General features: G+C 50.6%; 1 protein-coding gene across 1 annotated transcript; it reads right to left on the bottom strand.

Moving 5' to 3' along the window:
• Positions 1 to 2,464: 2,464 nt before the first annotated feature.
• Positions 2,465 to 14,805, bottom strand: LOC311166174 (uncharacterized protein). Its single transcript, XM_084227643.1, has 4 exons — positions 14,774 to 14,805; positions 11,858 to 12,018; positions 4,614 to 4,684; positions 2,465 to 4,448 (listed from the first exon to the last, which is right to left on the bottom strand). Exons 3-4 carry the CDS (start codon positions 4,633 to 4,635, stop codon positions 2,938 to 2,940), a joined length of 1,533 nt encoding a protein of 510 aa, XP_084083769.1. The 5' UTR covers positions 4,636 to 4,684; positions 11,858 to 12,018; positions 14,774 to 14,805; the 3' UTR covers positions 2,465 to 2,937.
• Positions 14,806 to 16,001: the final 1,196 nt, after the last annotated feature.

The following is a 16,001-nucleotide window of genomic DNA, read 5'->3' on the forward strand; positions in this document are numbered from 1 at the left end:
ATTAACAACTGACACCTAGATTATTTTCCTTTTTAACCCAATAACTGCTCCCAAAGAGCCTGCAATGCGGAGTTTCTGCCCAATTACAAAAAGCCACTCATACCCATGAAGAAGGAAGAAGAAACATGAAGAAGAAATCCAGGACACCCTGTGCCCTCCACCTTGCTTCCATCCACAACATACTAAAGATCCCAAAGCCTAAATTTCCCAGAGTGGACCAAGGCCCAATAATTGGCAGGGATAAGAATGGACTAAAACCACACCAAGGAACCTGCATGCTTTAAAAAGGCAGATCCAAGGTGGAGCCATGCTAAAAAATTCTTGGAACATGTAAAATAGTTTGGGGGAAAAGTTTACTATGCATGAGGGTCTATGAATATGCAACAGGCTGATGTAAGGGCAAAGGTATTTCAGGGGTATCCCCAAAGGTAACAGGGTGCTCCTGGCTGGGTGCCAAGATACACCCGGCCATAATAACCTTTGCTCCATGGTCCTGGTCTCCCATTGTCCTTTTAATTTTTTCATTTTTCACGGGAGGGAGTTTTGAAGAGCCACAAGTGGCTAATCTGCCTGCAATAAGGACCATTCCATGGGCTCTTGCCAACTTTCCTGACACATTTTCTGCAGCTCATGGAGGGTGAAGCCCTGGAGGCTCCTTAGGGGCGGGTATGGACGATTGCAGGCAGCGCCTCGATGCCCTGGATCAGCGGTGCCCCCACCTGGGAACCCCCACATTTTCCAGTTTCTGTGAAGCTGCCTGCGAAAAACACGTTCACTGGAAATGACTACAAACATGCTGGGATATACTGGGAGTATCTGTAACCATACTGGGGGGACTAAAACCACACTGGGAACAACTGGGACCATGCTGGGGGCACTGGCATCAGACTGGGAGTGTCTGGGAGTGTGGGAGCAGCTGGGAATAGACTGCAAGTCACTGGGATCATATTGGAGTGGCTACAATCACACTGGGATTATAGTGGGTGTGAATGGATCCTGACTGGGGCTTACTGGGAGCTACTGGGCCCATGCTGGGAGGAAATTGTGGACTGGGATGTATACTGGGAGTGTCTGGAACCATACTGGGGGGACTGGAACCACACTGGGAACAACTGGGATTATGCTGGTGTCAACTGGGACCACTCTTGGGGCAAGTGAATCGATGCTGGAGGCAACTATGCATGACTGGGACCCTGCTGGGAGAGACTGGGATCATACTGGGAGTGACTTGGGCAACTGGGAGAACTGGGAATACTCTGGATGAAAGTGGGAGGAACTGGAAGCAACTGGGACCTTGCTGGGGGCAAATTGCATCATCATAGGAAATGACTGGGAGTGACTGGGCTCGTACTCGGAATGACTGGGCTCATACTGGGAGCAGCCACTGCCGGCACTGGCTCCCCCGAGCCCCCTTCCCGGCCATCCCGCCCCTCCAGCCCCAGCACCCCCCATTGCGGGGGTCCCGGCAATCCCAGGGGTCCCCCCCATCTCGGGGTCCCCGCTTTGCCCTTCTGGGGCTCTCCTCTCTCTAGACTCCCATTCAGGGAAGTCGCAGCTCTGCCGAGGCTCCCTAAAACCGGTGTCCCCCCGCCGGTGCCGCTGCTCCCGCGCGGTCCCCACGTGGCCCTGGCAGAGCTCTGAGGGCCCAGCCAGGAAGCCCAACCCCCACCGCGGGGGGACCCGCATCCCCCCAATCCCTGCCGGGGCTCAGCCCCCACCCACACCAGGACCCCCCAAAAACACCTCCCGGGGACCGCCAATGTCCCCCCGTGAGCCATCTGCGGCTCGGCTTTGGAGCCCTGCCAGCTCCAAACATCCACCATAAAAAAACCCCACACCCAGGCACCCCCCGGCAGATTTGGGCCCAGCTGCCCCTCCCCGGGCACCTGCGGGATGGGGGGCGATGCTCCCGGGGCTTGCGGCCACTCCAGGGCTCCCTCTCTCCTGCTCCAGCTGTTTCCTGCTGCCGCTTGGCCTCTTCCTCCCTCCCTCCTCCTCCTCCCCCATTCCCCAAGGCCGAACCATGAGGGGAAAGGGGGCGAGGAAAGGGCGGGAACCGTGAGGGGAAAGGGGGCGAGGAAAGGGCCGAACTGTGAAGGGAAAGGGGGCGAGGAAAGGGCGGGAACCGTGAGGGGAAAGGGGGCGGGGAAAGGGCGAACTGTGAAGGGAAAGGGGGCGAGGAAAGGGCGGGAACCGTGAGGGGAAAGGGGGCGGGGAAAGGGCGGAACCATGAGGGGAAAGGGGTGGGGAAAGGGCGGAACCGTGAGGGGAAAGGGGTGGGGAAAGGGCGGAAGGGTGAGGGGAAAAGGGGCAAGGAAGGGGCGGGAACCGTGAGGGGGAAGGGGCGGGGAAAGGGCGGAACCATGAGGGGGAAGGGGCGGGCTCAGGCCAAGGGCGGGAACTGTGAGGGGACACTCTGGGAGGAAACACTCTGCAAACAGAAGTACAACGGACTGAACATGAATGGGAAAGAAATCAGTAAGTCTGAGAATTTAATTTGCTATCAAATACATCCGAGACAGCCAGCCCCACACAATCCCCATGCCACCCCGCCAAATTGGGATCCCACTTCTCCCAATCTCCTCCCAACCCCATCTTGGCCTGGTGGCTGTGGAATCAAGTGAGTTTGGTGTGGGATTGAGTTTGTGGTGGAAACAAGAAATTTGAGCTGGTGTGGAGCCTTTATGGGTTAAAAATCAGTTGTTTTCAGTGGGATTTGAGTGGTTTTGAGGTCACAGATCCATCCCTCTTAACTTTTGGAGTGAAAAGAAATGGAGAAGAAACATTAAGGTCAAACCAAAAGGAAAACCAGCCAGGTGTGTTCCCAACATGGATCACAGGGAATGTGGGTCACCAGGGCTGTTCCCAAAGTAGCTCCTCCAGTGGGGGATGGAGCTGGAGCCTCTTCCCGCACTCGGGGCACTCGCAGGGCTTCCCTTACCAGTGCCTCCGTTTGTGTTTCTTCAAGTTAGAGCTGCTGGAGAAGCTCTTCCCACACTGGGGACACTTGTAGGGCCTCTCCCCAGTGTGGATGCGCCGGTGGGCGATGAGGTTGGAGTTCTGCCTGAATCCTTTCCTGCAGTCGGGGCATTGGAAGGGCTTTTCCTCTGAGTGAATCTGATAGTGCCGAAGGAGTTTGGAGCTGCTCGTAAACCCCTTCCCACACTCGGAACACTTGTAGGGCCTTTCCCTGGTGTGGGTCCTCTGGTGCCTGAGCAGGGTACAATGGTGGCTGAAGCTCTTCCCACATTCCCCACACTCGTAGGGTCTCTCAGCAGTGTGGGTCCTCTGGTGCTTGATCAAGTCAGAGCTCCACCTGAAGCTCTTCCCGCATTCCCCACACTCGTAGGGCCTCTCCCCAGTGTGGATCCTCTGGTGGCCGATCAGGTGGGAGTTTAGTCTGAAGCTCTTCCCGCATTCCTCACACTCGTAGGGCTTCTCTCCAGTGTGGATGCGCTGGTGTTGGATGAGGTTGGAGTTCTGCCTGAATCCCTTCCCGCAGTTGGGGCAGCGGAAGGGCCTCTCCTCTGTGTGAATCCTCTGGTGCAAGAGGAGATGGGAGGTTGTCTGGAACCTCTTCCCACACTCCCCACACTCATGTGGCCGTTCCCCAGTGTGGCTGCTCTGGTGCTTGATCAGGGTGGAGCGCTGGGTGAAGCTCTTCCCACACTGCCCACACTCATAGGGCCGTTCCCCAGTGTGGATGCGCCGGTGCAGGATCAAGCTCTCTTTCTGTCCAAAGCTCTTCCCACATTCCCCACACTCATAGGGCTTTTCCCCATTATGGATCACCTGGTGCCTGATCAGATGCGTGCTAGACCTGAACCTCTGTCCACACTCCCCACACTCATATGGCCTCTCCCCAGTGTGGATCATCTGATGCTTGATCAGGTCGGAGCTCCACCTGAAGCTCTTCTCACATTCCCCACACTTGTACGGCCTCTCTCCAGTGTGAGTCCTCTGGTGCTGGATCAGGCGGTAGCTCCGGCTGAAGCTCTTCCCACACTCCCCACACTCATAGGGCCGTTCCCCAGTGTGGGTCCTGTGGTGCTGGATGAAGTTGGAGCTCCACCTGAAGCTCTTCCCACACTCCCCACACTCGTACGGCCGTTCCCCAGTGTGGATCATCTGATGTTCGATGAGCTTGTAGTTCCACCTGAAGCTCTTCCCACACTCCCCACACACGTGGAACTTCTCCCCATCATGGAGCTGCTCATGCAGCACCAGCTCTGAGCTCTGGCTCCAACTCCGGCCGCCTTCCCGGCCCAGGCTGGCTCTTTCCCCCTCAGATCCCCGCCATCTGCGTTTGCAGCTCCTCCTCGTGCGGGATCTCCGGGGCTTTTCCTCCCTGTTGGGTTCCTGCGCCATGGAGCCGCTCGAAACGGCCTCTTCCACCAGGTTCTGCCACGGGAATTTGTCCTCCCTGCTCTCCACGCTCAGCTCCTGCTCTGGGGGAGGAAGGACAAGGACAGGATGGGATTTGCCTCCATGCCTCCATGCCACAGGCAAGGGGAAGGAGATCCCCCGAAGGGCAGTCCTGCAGCCGAGGGCCATGCTGGGCTGGGAGATGGAGCAGCTGGGAGAGGGGAAAGGGGCACTGACTTCCTCCTCACCTGCCTCAGTGTCCCGGGACATCTGCCTCTTCCTCACAACCTCCCAGGGGTTGGCAATGGGAAATCCTGGCCTGGGGAAAACAAGGGATGAACACACTGAGTTTGAAGGTCCCTCTGCCCAAGTCCATCTCTACAAGTCACCAGCCATCTGGGCTCCAGAAAAACTTTCCAAACACCAAGATTCAGCCCTGAAAAAGCCTCCCTGGAGTTCCCCATCCCTGGTCCCTCCTCTTTGGTGTTCAGGGGTTCCCCCCGTCCCAGCTGCTGGGGCTCACACTTGGATTGGGGGTCCCCCTTCTCCTCGGTGCCTGCCCTGCCCAGGCTGCTGGCAGTCCCAGCAATCCCGAAAGCTCCCCCCTCTTCGCTCTCCCCATTTTGGGATGCCGGGGCTGTTTGGGCTCCTGGGCTCCCTTCTCCCCTCATTCTCTGCTCTGGGCTGCAGCGGCTCCAAGGAGTCCCCCCTGCCCCTCTCCAGGCTCTTGAGGCTCCTGCCCATGGCGGCGCTCCCCCCTCTCTGGGCTTCCCACTGTGAAATACAAAGCTGTGTTTCATGTCAGGTACATACAGGCAACATGTGTATTTGTGATTGCAATATGTGTGGAAACCAACCATGAGACAGGTGTAAGGACGAATTCTAATAATAACTGAGAAAAGTAAAGCATGGAAGACAGCCTTTGAACCTATCCTTTGTTTGCAATTAATCTTTATAAGTCTTAAGTCGATTTACAAACATTTAAATTAAAGCTTTAAGGATGTTGGGTTTTTTTGACAAGAATTTTCTGCTTGTAGTTAAGCCTTAAAGAGTTTTGCAATAATAACCTTTTGAAGTATAATTTTAGAACATTTCTTGTAGTAAGGATCTTTGAAACTAAAGCTTTAGAATGTATAAAAAAGGAAACATGCAGCTTGAGAAAGCAAGATGAACATCAACTCAAGGATTAATAGCCTCGACCAAGGGAAGCTGGACATCACTGTTATGAGATTTATAGCCCTTGCAATCAAAAGGTGAACCCACATCTGAAGACTTGACCTCACCATCTGGGAGACTTCTTCCTTTGTACGGAAATCTGACCACCACCACCTGGGATACTCCTTTTTCTGGGATACATCCTGAGAAAAACTAAATCATGATAGTGTATAGAATTGTGACGGAAAAATTGGGAATAGAAACTGCTGATGAGTAAAAACTGGGAATAGAAACTGCTGAGAAAGCTTATGAGTACCCCTATAAATACCTGTGAGCCCCAACTATCAGTGTGAAGTTGGAGGGAAAACTTCCCCCACTGTACCCAGCGCTGTATTGCTCACACTTTACCATAATAATTAATAAATTGATTGTTGCTTGAATATTGGCCTAGTCAAGCTTCTTATTTATAACAAAGCCCACCCTAACCCTGCCCAGGCTGGCCCCAAATGCCCCCGAGGGGCCGAGCCTGAGGCCCGGTCCAGGATGGGCTCCGGGTTCGCTCCGCGTCCTCCGCGCTCGCTCCGGGGAGTTTTGGCCGCGGCCCCAGACGGGCCTGGACAGGACTGGGAGGGACCAGGGAGGGCTGGGGAGGGCTGGGGCATCTGGGGCTGCTGGGGCTGGGGAGTCTGTTGGGAGTTTGGGGCAATTATTGGGGTTTGGAGAGAGTGATTTGGTTTGGGGGAGTTGGGGATTTTGGGGGTTTTGTGCATTTTGGGGGGTTTTATTGGCTCTTTGTGGGAGGTGTCATTTCGGGGGATTTGTGGAGGTTTATTGAAATTTTTGGGGGTTTGTTTTGGAAGGGATTAATTGGATTTTTTGGGATTATCTGGAATTCTATGGTTTTTTTAGGGATTTTTAGGGGATTTTGGATGTGTGGTCCAGTTTTATTGGAATTGTGGGGGTATTTAGTAGGATTCTTTGGGGGTTTGGGTATTTTTGGAACTTTTGGGGATTTTTGTACAGATTTGGGGGGAGGTTGTTGGCTTTTTTGGGTGTTGCCAGGATTTCTTTCAGTCTTGGGGGGGATTTTGTGAGACTTTTAATGGTATTGGGAACATCTTTTCAGGGATTTGTGGGGTTTAATCAAGATTTTTGGGATTTGTTAGGATTTCAAAAGCTTTTGTGGGGTTTTATTGGGATTCTAGGGTGTTCTAAGAGGACTTTCTGAGATTTAATTGGGATGTTGTGGGTTTATTGGGATTTTGGTGCCTCTCAGCCCTTTTCCATATGTGGGGATAACCCCAAAGGCCCCTCAGACAACCCAAGGGCCCCAAAAATTCCACTAATAGCCCTCAAACCCCCCTAAAAATTACAATAAGACCATTGAAAACCCCAGAGAATCCCACTAAATCCCAGTGGAACCCTTTAAAATTTAAAAAAACTCCCAAAAATTCCAATAAATCCCCTCCAATGAAACCCCCTGCAAAACCCCAATAAAATCCCTCAAAATCCAAAACCCCTCAAATCCACAACCCCTCCCCCCAGCCCAATAATTCTCCCCAAACCCAATAACACCTCCCTAAACAACAAAATCCCCCACAGCCCAAAAAAGCCACCCCCAAATCCCCAAAAACCCTCCCAAAATGCCCAAAACTCCCCCAAAATCCCCCCAGACTCACTGGGGCCATCTGGAATCAGGGGTGGAACAGGAGCCACTTCAGGGGGCCCTTGGAGCTTTTTGGGGAGGGGGTGTTGAGAGTTTTTTGCAGGACAATGGGCATATACAGCATATGCACAATCTAGCCTACATAGAAACTGGGTAAGGTCACCATGCCCTTCAAGGACACGAAAGGAGAAGAACAGGCTCAAAAGCAGACAGTTCAGGATGCAAAGGCAGACAAGAAAACCTCAGCGAGACACATGAAGAAGGAAGACTAACTAAAATTAACTAAAATATTAAAATGCATGCGTAAAAAGGATTTAACCAATCATGTATTAGCTTGAGGCGTGAACAATAGAGAACAGTATAAAAAGGGCTTGCTTTTTGTAATAAATTGGCTTCACTTGATCATATTGATCATGGCATGATGTCCTGTTACTGTTCCTCCGCATATTTTGGTGCCCAAACGAGGGACCCGAAGACGGCTATTTCACTGTGGTGAGAGATACAGCGACAGCCTTCGGGAGGAGGAGAAGCCGGTCGAAAGTTTCCTCGCTGCCCCGGCGAGAAGAAAAGGTGAATAAAGGAGCTCCAAATTGAAGAAGAAGTGATCTCGCCCTGATCAGGTGAGCGGCCGGGGAGGAATGGGGTTGGACCATGAAAGAGATGGGGTCCAAAAACTCCTCCAACATATCCTCTCTAAGAGAGGGCAGAAATATGATGCTTCCACTCTGAAGGGACTTATTTGCTGGGCATGGGAACGAAACCTCATACTAGGAGCGCAGGTTGCTTTTGAGGTATCGACATGGAAAGCTGTGGGCGGCGTGTTATGGGGACTGTATTGCTTCGGGAAAACGACAGGCTAAAGAGGCATCTAAATATGCTACCCTGTGGAAAAACATCGTAGAGGTATTACGGGTGATGAAGGCTGAAAAGAAAGCTGCTGCAGCCGCTTGCGTTGCTTTTTCCCCAAGCCCCAACCCTGAGCCACAGGCATTTCCTGCTAGCAAGTTATTTTCAACTACATTCGATGTTCCTTCGTGCTGCCCAGGACCCTCTAGCTCAGTTCCACTAACTAAAGAGAAACTCAAAACCTCAAGACCCTCAGATGAAATACAGAGTCAGGAAGCAGCCTCCCTCGGAGGTTCCAGCTGCCAGCCCGAGAATAAAAGTTCTCAGTAAGAGGGGGCAGCTGGTGGTGAAGTTTTAGAAATAATGCACTCATCATCTGAAGATGAGGCTGAAGAAGAAAAGACAGATTCAGATTCAGGATCTGCCTCAGTGGAAGAGGAATTAAAAGTTTTGGTAGAAAATTTACGGAAGTTCGTAATTCAACAAAGCGATCGAGTCGCTCCCCAAAAGGACTATTCCTTTGAAAGGAGGGAGCAGCCAGCTACTGTGAGCTCTGAGAGGGCTCTCGAGGAGCAGAGGGGGAGGCAGATACCCCCCTCAACCACGGAAGTTCGGGAGTTAGAGCTAGATCCCGAAACAGAAACAGCACAAAAAAGAAAATGGAAAGGAGTCATTACTGAAGCAATAATTGAGGGGACATTCTCCCCTACTACTATAGAAGCTTTTCCTGTGGTAACCCAAGCTACAGGACGAGGATGGGAGCCGTTTGATTGGAAGATATTAGAAAAACTGAAAAGCGCCGTTACACAATATGGCTTAAAATCTCAATTAGCACAATCGTTATTGCAACAATTCATTTTTACCGCAGATACCCTTATTCCAGCTGATGTTCAAACTCTGATTAGATTAATTATGCCTCCTCATCAGCAGATTCAATTTTATAAGAATTGGGAAGGCGCATGTAAAAAAGAGGAAGCAAGACCTCGGGCTCAGGGGGACCCATTGTTTGGAATTACAGCACAACAGCTATTAGGAGAAGGTCCCTGGTCCACAGCAACTGCCCAAGCCCGAAGTATTGATGAAGTTTTGCATTTAAGCCAACAGCTTGCACACAACTCAATCCTTGCATTGCCTGATAGGCTGCATACTCAGGCTTTTACGCAGATACGTCAAGGGGGAAGTGAGGACTTTGACAAATTCGTAGACCACTTGCATAGAGCTATTTATGATCACCCTGACTTGGATCTGGAAACAAAGGAGAAGTTGTTCAAGATGCTTGCCTTTGACAATGCTAACGATAAGACTCGACAGATTTTAGGCACATTGCAAAAGGGAGCGGAAGTTGTTGACATGCTAGAATTAATGACTCGAACCACAGAGAGACAAAAGGCTGCCTATGTGGCTGCTGCAGTACAAGGTGCTGTAAAGCCACTACTTTCAAAATTGGAAAAGAAAGCAGAAGGGAAAATGTTAAATGTTTTGGATGTGGGAAGATCGGACATGTACGGAGTCAATGTCGATCTGTGCCAATAAAGAAATTTTGCTCCATCTGCAAGAAGGATAATCACCACACGAGAAACTGCAAGTTCCAGGGAAACTTGTCCCGGAGCGCGCCTCCACGTGCGAAGACACAAGCTCGGGGAGCTGCATGGATGGCGCAACCTCCTCTGGAGGACTTTACTCACTCCAATCCGCAACTCCTGGAAGCGCCGGAATGGACGTGGAAACCACAGTAGACATTACCATCACTGCAGTACATCTGGTAGAGACTAATGTAAAGGCACCTCTGGGGGGTGGGCTTAGTGCTTTCCTGTTAGGAAGATCATCTGCTAGCAAAAGGGGACTGGATGTAATTCCTGGGGTTATTGATGCAGATTATAAAGGGGTTATCAAAATTATGGTTAGGACATTTTTTCCTCCTGTATCTATCCCTAAAGGATCACGAATTGCTCCACTTGTTCCTTTTAAGTCTTGTGTTCTCTGTACAGGATTGAAAGAGCGGGGAACAGGTGGTTTTGGTTCCACAGGTAACCCAGAAGTGTATTGGGCAATGGACATTACGAGAGCTGCTAGGTACCTCATTGCGGGCAGACGAGCGCCGATCACTGGACAGGACGCAACAACAGGCCTTGGAACACATAGCCTCAAAGGTTGCCACAGCACATGCACATCGCCTGATTGAAGGTGTCCCAGTTCAACTGATGATCATCAACCATTGTAAGGAGGGTAACCAGTAAGCCAAACATCCTTTTGCATTGATTTGTCAATGGACAGAGACTCGGGCTAATCCTTTAACCATTCTGGAATGGGTATTTTTACCTGTGCGACAGCCTAGAACAATTACCACTCGCCTAGAACTATTTGCTCAATTAATTATGAAAGGCAGAGGGAGGATACTAGAAATTTGGGGACAGGAACTGTATGCAATTGCAGTACCTTTAGCCAATTGGTATTTAGAATGGGGAATTAGGCATTCTGTACCTTTGCAAATAGCCCTTACTGATTATGGTGGAAGAGTCCATAATACCTATCCGCGACATCGTGTGTTGTCCTTGTTAGAGCAGCAGCGGCTGGAGGACAGACCATGGCGATCTGAGTGTCTGGTACTAGGGCTAACAATTTTTACTGATGCAGGCAAAGGGTCCAAAAGGGCTGCTTGTACATGACAGCAAAAGGGTTCATGGAATCAGCATATAATTCCTGGGGAGGTAGGAGATACATTGCAGACCTTGGAGTTGAAGGCAGTTATTTGGGCCTTTGAGAACTGGAATGAGCAGGCTATTAACATTGTTTCTGATTCACTTTATGTGGTTGGCTGTGTACAATGCCTCGAAAGGGCAGTAGTTAAGGAAGTTAATAACAAACATTTGTATTCACTTTTAAGCCGACTACTGAGAAATTTGAACCAACGCCGACAGGAGTATTTCATTACTCATGTTCGCAGTCATCAAAATCTCCCTAGTCTGTCTGAAGGTAACGCTCGAGCTGATCAGTTGGTAGCTGCTGTCTGGCCAATGCCAACCTCCGATAAATTTCAACAAGCAAAAAATTCTCATGCTTTTTTACATCAATCTGCAAAGATGTTGGTTAAACAATTTGGTATCCCTTTCACTGATGCCACTGGCATTGTACGACCCTGCCCAGATTGTCAAAAGGATGGCACTGGCTTAGGCACTGGTGTAAAGAGGTACTCAACCTTTGCAATTATGGCAAATGGATGTAACACATGTAGCAGAATTTGGCCAGAAGAAGTTTGTGCATGTTTGCATTGATACTCACTCTTGTGTTATATGGGCTACCCCTTTAACAGGCGAGACAGCATGTCATGTTGAGAAACATTTGTACAATTGCTTTGCAGTGTTGGGAGTCCCTTTAGCCATCAAAACAGATAATGGCCCTGCTTATTGTTCTTTAAAGTTTCAACGTTTCTGCAACTTATGGGGTATTCAACATGATACTGGTATTCCACATAACCCTACAGGTCAAGCAATTATTGAGTGTGCTCATCAGATGTTCAAGGGCATGATGCAAAAACAAAAAGGGGGAATGATAAGGTTATCCCCGGAAGAAAGGACAGCTAAGGCTATTTTTGTGCTTAATTATCTCAGAACAACAGGAGATAGGGATGAACCACCTATTCTTGTGCATGCCCTCACACGTAGGCCAAGTGAGGAATTACCTGATGGTACTCAAGTCATGTTTAAAAGCCCAGAAACAGGGATGTGGGAAGGGCCAGCAACAGTGAAATTAATGGGAACAGGTTACATGTGCTTACTTACAGATAAAGGAATTCGCTGGATTCCAGCTAAGTGGGTGAAACCTTACCTAAAGTCACACCTGCCAGCTAATGCTCTGTCCAGAAGCAGAACGTCGGCGACAGCACCGACTCCAGACGCAGCTGAACCCGATACTTCAGCACCTGACGGTTGAACAACGATTGAACTTTCTTCCACAGCTATTAACAGATGCGGGCCAACTAGCTGGACCTGGGGTCACAGTAACCAGTAACGACAGCTTACCACCACTTCCAATACGGGTCTTAAACCAAATTGAACGAGCTTGTTCTGTTCACAGCTATTTTTGCAAACCATGGATCAGGGTCCAGTGTGTTAAATGCAAACTGAAGTGATGGCAAAAAGTCATATAATCTTTTTATAGCTTGCAGGAAAAAGCAAAAATTTAGCTCTGCTAACTTAGCTTGTAATAAATGCTTTAGTATACTTAATATGCTTAATGTTGAGTGTGCATTAGAAATATTTTTAAGGCTTGGTTATAGAAAACAGCCATCCCCTGAACCCCTTAGAAGGATATTTTTACAACATTGGAATTTTAACCAGGATTTAGCCCTCATTGAAACACAGGATCAGCAAAGGTGGCAACAATGGCAATTGTCCCGCAAATAATATTGATGATAATCATTACGATAATAAGGAAAACTCAGGGATTGCATAACATTGATCAGCGAACAAACGTGGGTTACATGGGCTAATCAAACAGGGCAAGAATCAATTTGTTTATCATTGGCTACACCTTCTGATCCTTTTCCTACTTGTTTAATTGGAGTTCCATTAGATTCTATGGAAGAATTTGGACCTTGGACTAAAGCCACAGTGCACAAAAATTTAAATGATGCTTGGTTAAGTTGGTGCACGGTTCAATGGTGGAGTATTGAGAGTGGATCAACCTCTGCAAATTGGTGTAACACTTTTGGGATTTCAGTGAACCCCCTGGGAGCACAAGCTTTTAAAATTGCCCAGGGATTTAATATCACTGGCATGGAGCCACAAGAGCTAGACATACTGGGTTCTATGCCAGGCAATTACTGTTTATTTTTTGGGTATTATTCTGTAGGCTCAGATTAGTTTAGCATGAAAGAAGGACGACCAAAAAATGATAGCACTGGGATATCCCCTGGCTCCTCATGGTACTATAATACAACAGATTATTGTAACAATTGGATAAAGCCTTTACCAACAAAGCAAGGCGGAGCAAAAGTGCTACCTCCTGGGGTTTTCCTCATTTGTGGAGATAGAGCTTGGCCTGCAGGGCCCCAGAAAGCATTGGGAGGACCATGTTATTTTGGCAAGCTAACATTATTTGCTCCTAACATCCATCAGATGCTTAACATCAGTCACAAGTCCCAGCGCTTGAAACGTAGTGTGCATCAGTTGGGCCCTGAATGTAGAGATGAAGTACAATTATGGGACTCACCATCAGTTATATTGGCATCATTTTTCATGCCAGGAGTAGCCTCGGCACAGGCCCTCACACAATTAAGGCAACTAGCGTGTTGGGCAGGGAAACAAATTAACATCACGTCCACAGTGCTAGATGAACTGACCACTGATGTTGATAGCGTAGGCCATGCTGTGTTACCAAACAGGGCTGCAACAGATTTTTTATTGCTAGCACAAGGGCACAGGTGTGAAGATTTTGAAGGGATGTGTTGCATGAACCTCTCTGATCACTCTGAATCAACTCACAAGAAACTTTCGCAACTTAAGGAAACCATGAAGAAACTTACAGTTGTTAATAACTCTTTTGATGAGTGGTTAAAATCTTGGGGCATTACTGGGCGGCTTAAAGACAGTTCGCTTTGGCATTATGGTTTTTTGCATTATTTTAGCAATTTTGCTTATTGTACCTTGCTTATTACAGTGTGTGCAAAGAATAACTGAACATGCTATTAATTCAGTCTGGCTTGTGCAAAAATAAGACAGGGGAATTGTTGAGAGTTTTTTGCAGGAAAATGGACATATACAGCATATGCACAATCCAGCCTACATAGAAACTGGGTAAGGTCACCATGCCCTTGAAGGACACGAAAGGAGAAGAACACGCTCAAAAGCAGACAGTTCAGGATGCAAAGGCAGACAAGAAAACCTCAGCGAGACACATGAAGAAGGAAGACTAACTAAAATTAACTAAAATATTAAAATGCATGCGTAAAAAGGATTTAACCAATCATGTATTAGCTTGAGGTGTGAACAATAGAGAACAGTATAAAAAGGGCTTGCTTTTTGTAATAAATTGGCTTCACTTGATCATATTGATCATGGCGTGATGTCCCGTTACTGTTCCTCCGCAAAGGGGCTCCCCAAAACCCGGGGGGGGGGAACACCTGCTGTGCCCCTCCTCCTGAAACCCCCAGACCCAAGTTCAGAGTGGGCCTGGAACCCCCCGGGACCCCCAAATCTCCCCCAGGACCCCTCCAGGAACCCCCAAAATCCCCAGAGCCCCCCAAGGTTGGCCCAGGACGCCCTGAGACCCCCCCAGACCCTTCCCAAGACCCCACCCAGGACTCTGCCAGGACCCTCCAGACCCCTCCCCAAACCCAGCTCGGGCTCCCCCAGCCCCTCCCCAGATCCCCCAGGACCTCTCCCCAAAACCCCCCAAACTTCCCCCAGACCCTCTCCCAAAACCCTTCCAGACCTCCCAAAGCCCCTTCCCTAAACCTCCAAAACCCTCCCAGGACACCCTCAGGACCCCCCAGAGCCCTCCCCAAACTCCCCCAGGACCATCCCAACACCCCCCAGACCATCCCCAGACCTTCCTACAACCCCTCCCTAAAACCCCCCCAGACCCTCCCACGACCCCCCCTCGAGACCCCTCTTAGGACCCATCCACACCCCCCAGGTCCCCCCGCAATGCCCCAGGACCCTCCCCAGACCCCCCAAACCCCCGGACCCCTCCCCAAAGCCCCCCCAGAACCCCCGATCCCCTCTCGGGCCCCTCCCGCACCTGTCCCGAGCCCGTCGGGTCCCGGCGGCGGCGGGGAAGGGGCCGCCGCTTCCGGCTCGCCTCTGATTGGTCCGAGCGGCGCGGGGAAGGCGGGCGTTGCTGAGGAGAGCCGCGCTGTGATTGGTTAGTTTGGGAAATGCAGCGCGGTCATTGGTTGAATCGGGGCAGGGCGCGTCGCTATTGGTCGGAAGCCCACGCACGCGAAGGAGGCGGTAGTTTGTGAGGGGAGAGCGACAGAGGAGAAACTGAGGTGCGGCCCGGGGGAAACTGGGGCGGGGGGGTTTAGGGCGGGTCTGAGGCAGGTTTGAAGAGAAACGGGAGATTTTTGGGGGCATTGACGGGAAATCGGGGGGTGTGCTGTGGGTTTGGGGGGAATGAGCGGGTGTGAGGGGCCTTTGGGGGATTGAGGGGGTTTTAGGGAAGTTTGGGGGAAGCTTGAGAGGGTCTGGAGCGTTCTCAGGTGGGTTTAGGGGGTTCTGAGGGGAATTGGGAGGGTCTGAGGGGATTTTTGGGGGATTGTGAGAGGAACTGTAGGGTTGTGAGGGCCTCTGGGGGTTCTGAGGTGACTCTAGGGGAATTTGGGGGAGTCTTAGGGGATTTCATAGGGTTTGGGGGGATTGAGGGGTCTGAGGGGGATTTGGGGCAGTCTGATGGATTTGGAGGGGGTCTCAGGTAGGTCTGGGGTGAATTTAGGGGAGAACAGGGCGGGTCTGAGAGTCCTGGGGAGGTTTTGGGCGTCTTGGGGAGGGGTCTGGGGTCCGGAGTGGTCCGGGGCCAACCTTGGGGGGCTCTGGGGGTCCTGGGAGAGATTTGGGGGTCCCGGGGGGCCCCAGGCCCACCCTGACCCGGGGTCTGGCGGTTTTGGGGGGAGGGGGCACAGCAGGGGTTCCCCCCCGGGTTTTGGGAGGGGTCTGCCATGGTGCCCCCTCCCCAAAAAGCTCCGAGGGCCACCTGAAGTGGCTCCTGTTCCCCCGGCCGGAGCCCCCTGATCCAGGACTCACCCCCAGTGAGTCTGGGTGTATTTGCGAGACTTTTTGGTGGCATTTTGGGAGGGTTTTTGGGGATTTGGGGGTGGCTTTTTTGGGCTGTGGGGGATTTTGTTGTTTAGGGGGGAATTATTGGCTTTTTGGGGAGAATTATTGTGTTTTTGGGGAGAATTATTGGGTTTTGGAGGGGGGGTTGTGAATTTCTGGGGTTTTGGATTTTGAGGGATTTTATTGGGGTTTTG

Source organism: Fringilla coelebs (genome assembly GCF_963513975.1).
Source record: "Fringilla coelebs genome assembly, contig: SCAFFOLD_64, whole genome shotgun sequence".
In the NCBI taxonomy this organism is placed as follows: domain Eukaryota; kingdom Metazoa; phylum Chordata; class Aves; order Passeriformes; family Fringillidae; genus Fringilla; species Fringilla coelebs.

Bases quoted from the DNA above. Each gene is read 5' to 3' on its own strand.
- LOC311166174 (XM_084227643.1), bottom strand. From the start codon at position 4,635: ATGTCCCGGGACACTGAGGCAG. The intron at 4,449-4,613 runs GTGAGGAGGAAG...TTCCTCCCCCAG, and splicing joins GTCCCGGGACACTGAGGCAG to AGCAGGAGCTGAGCGTGGAG.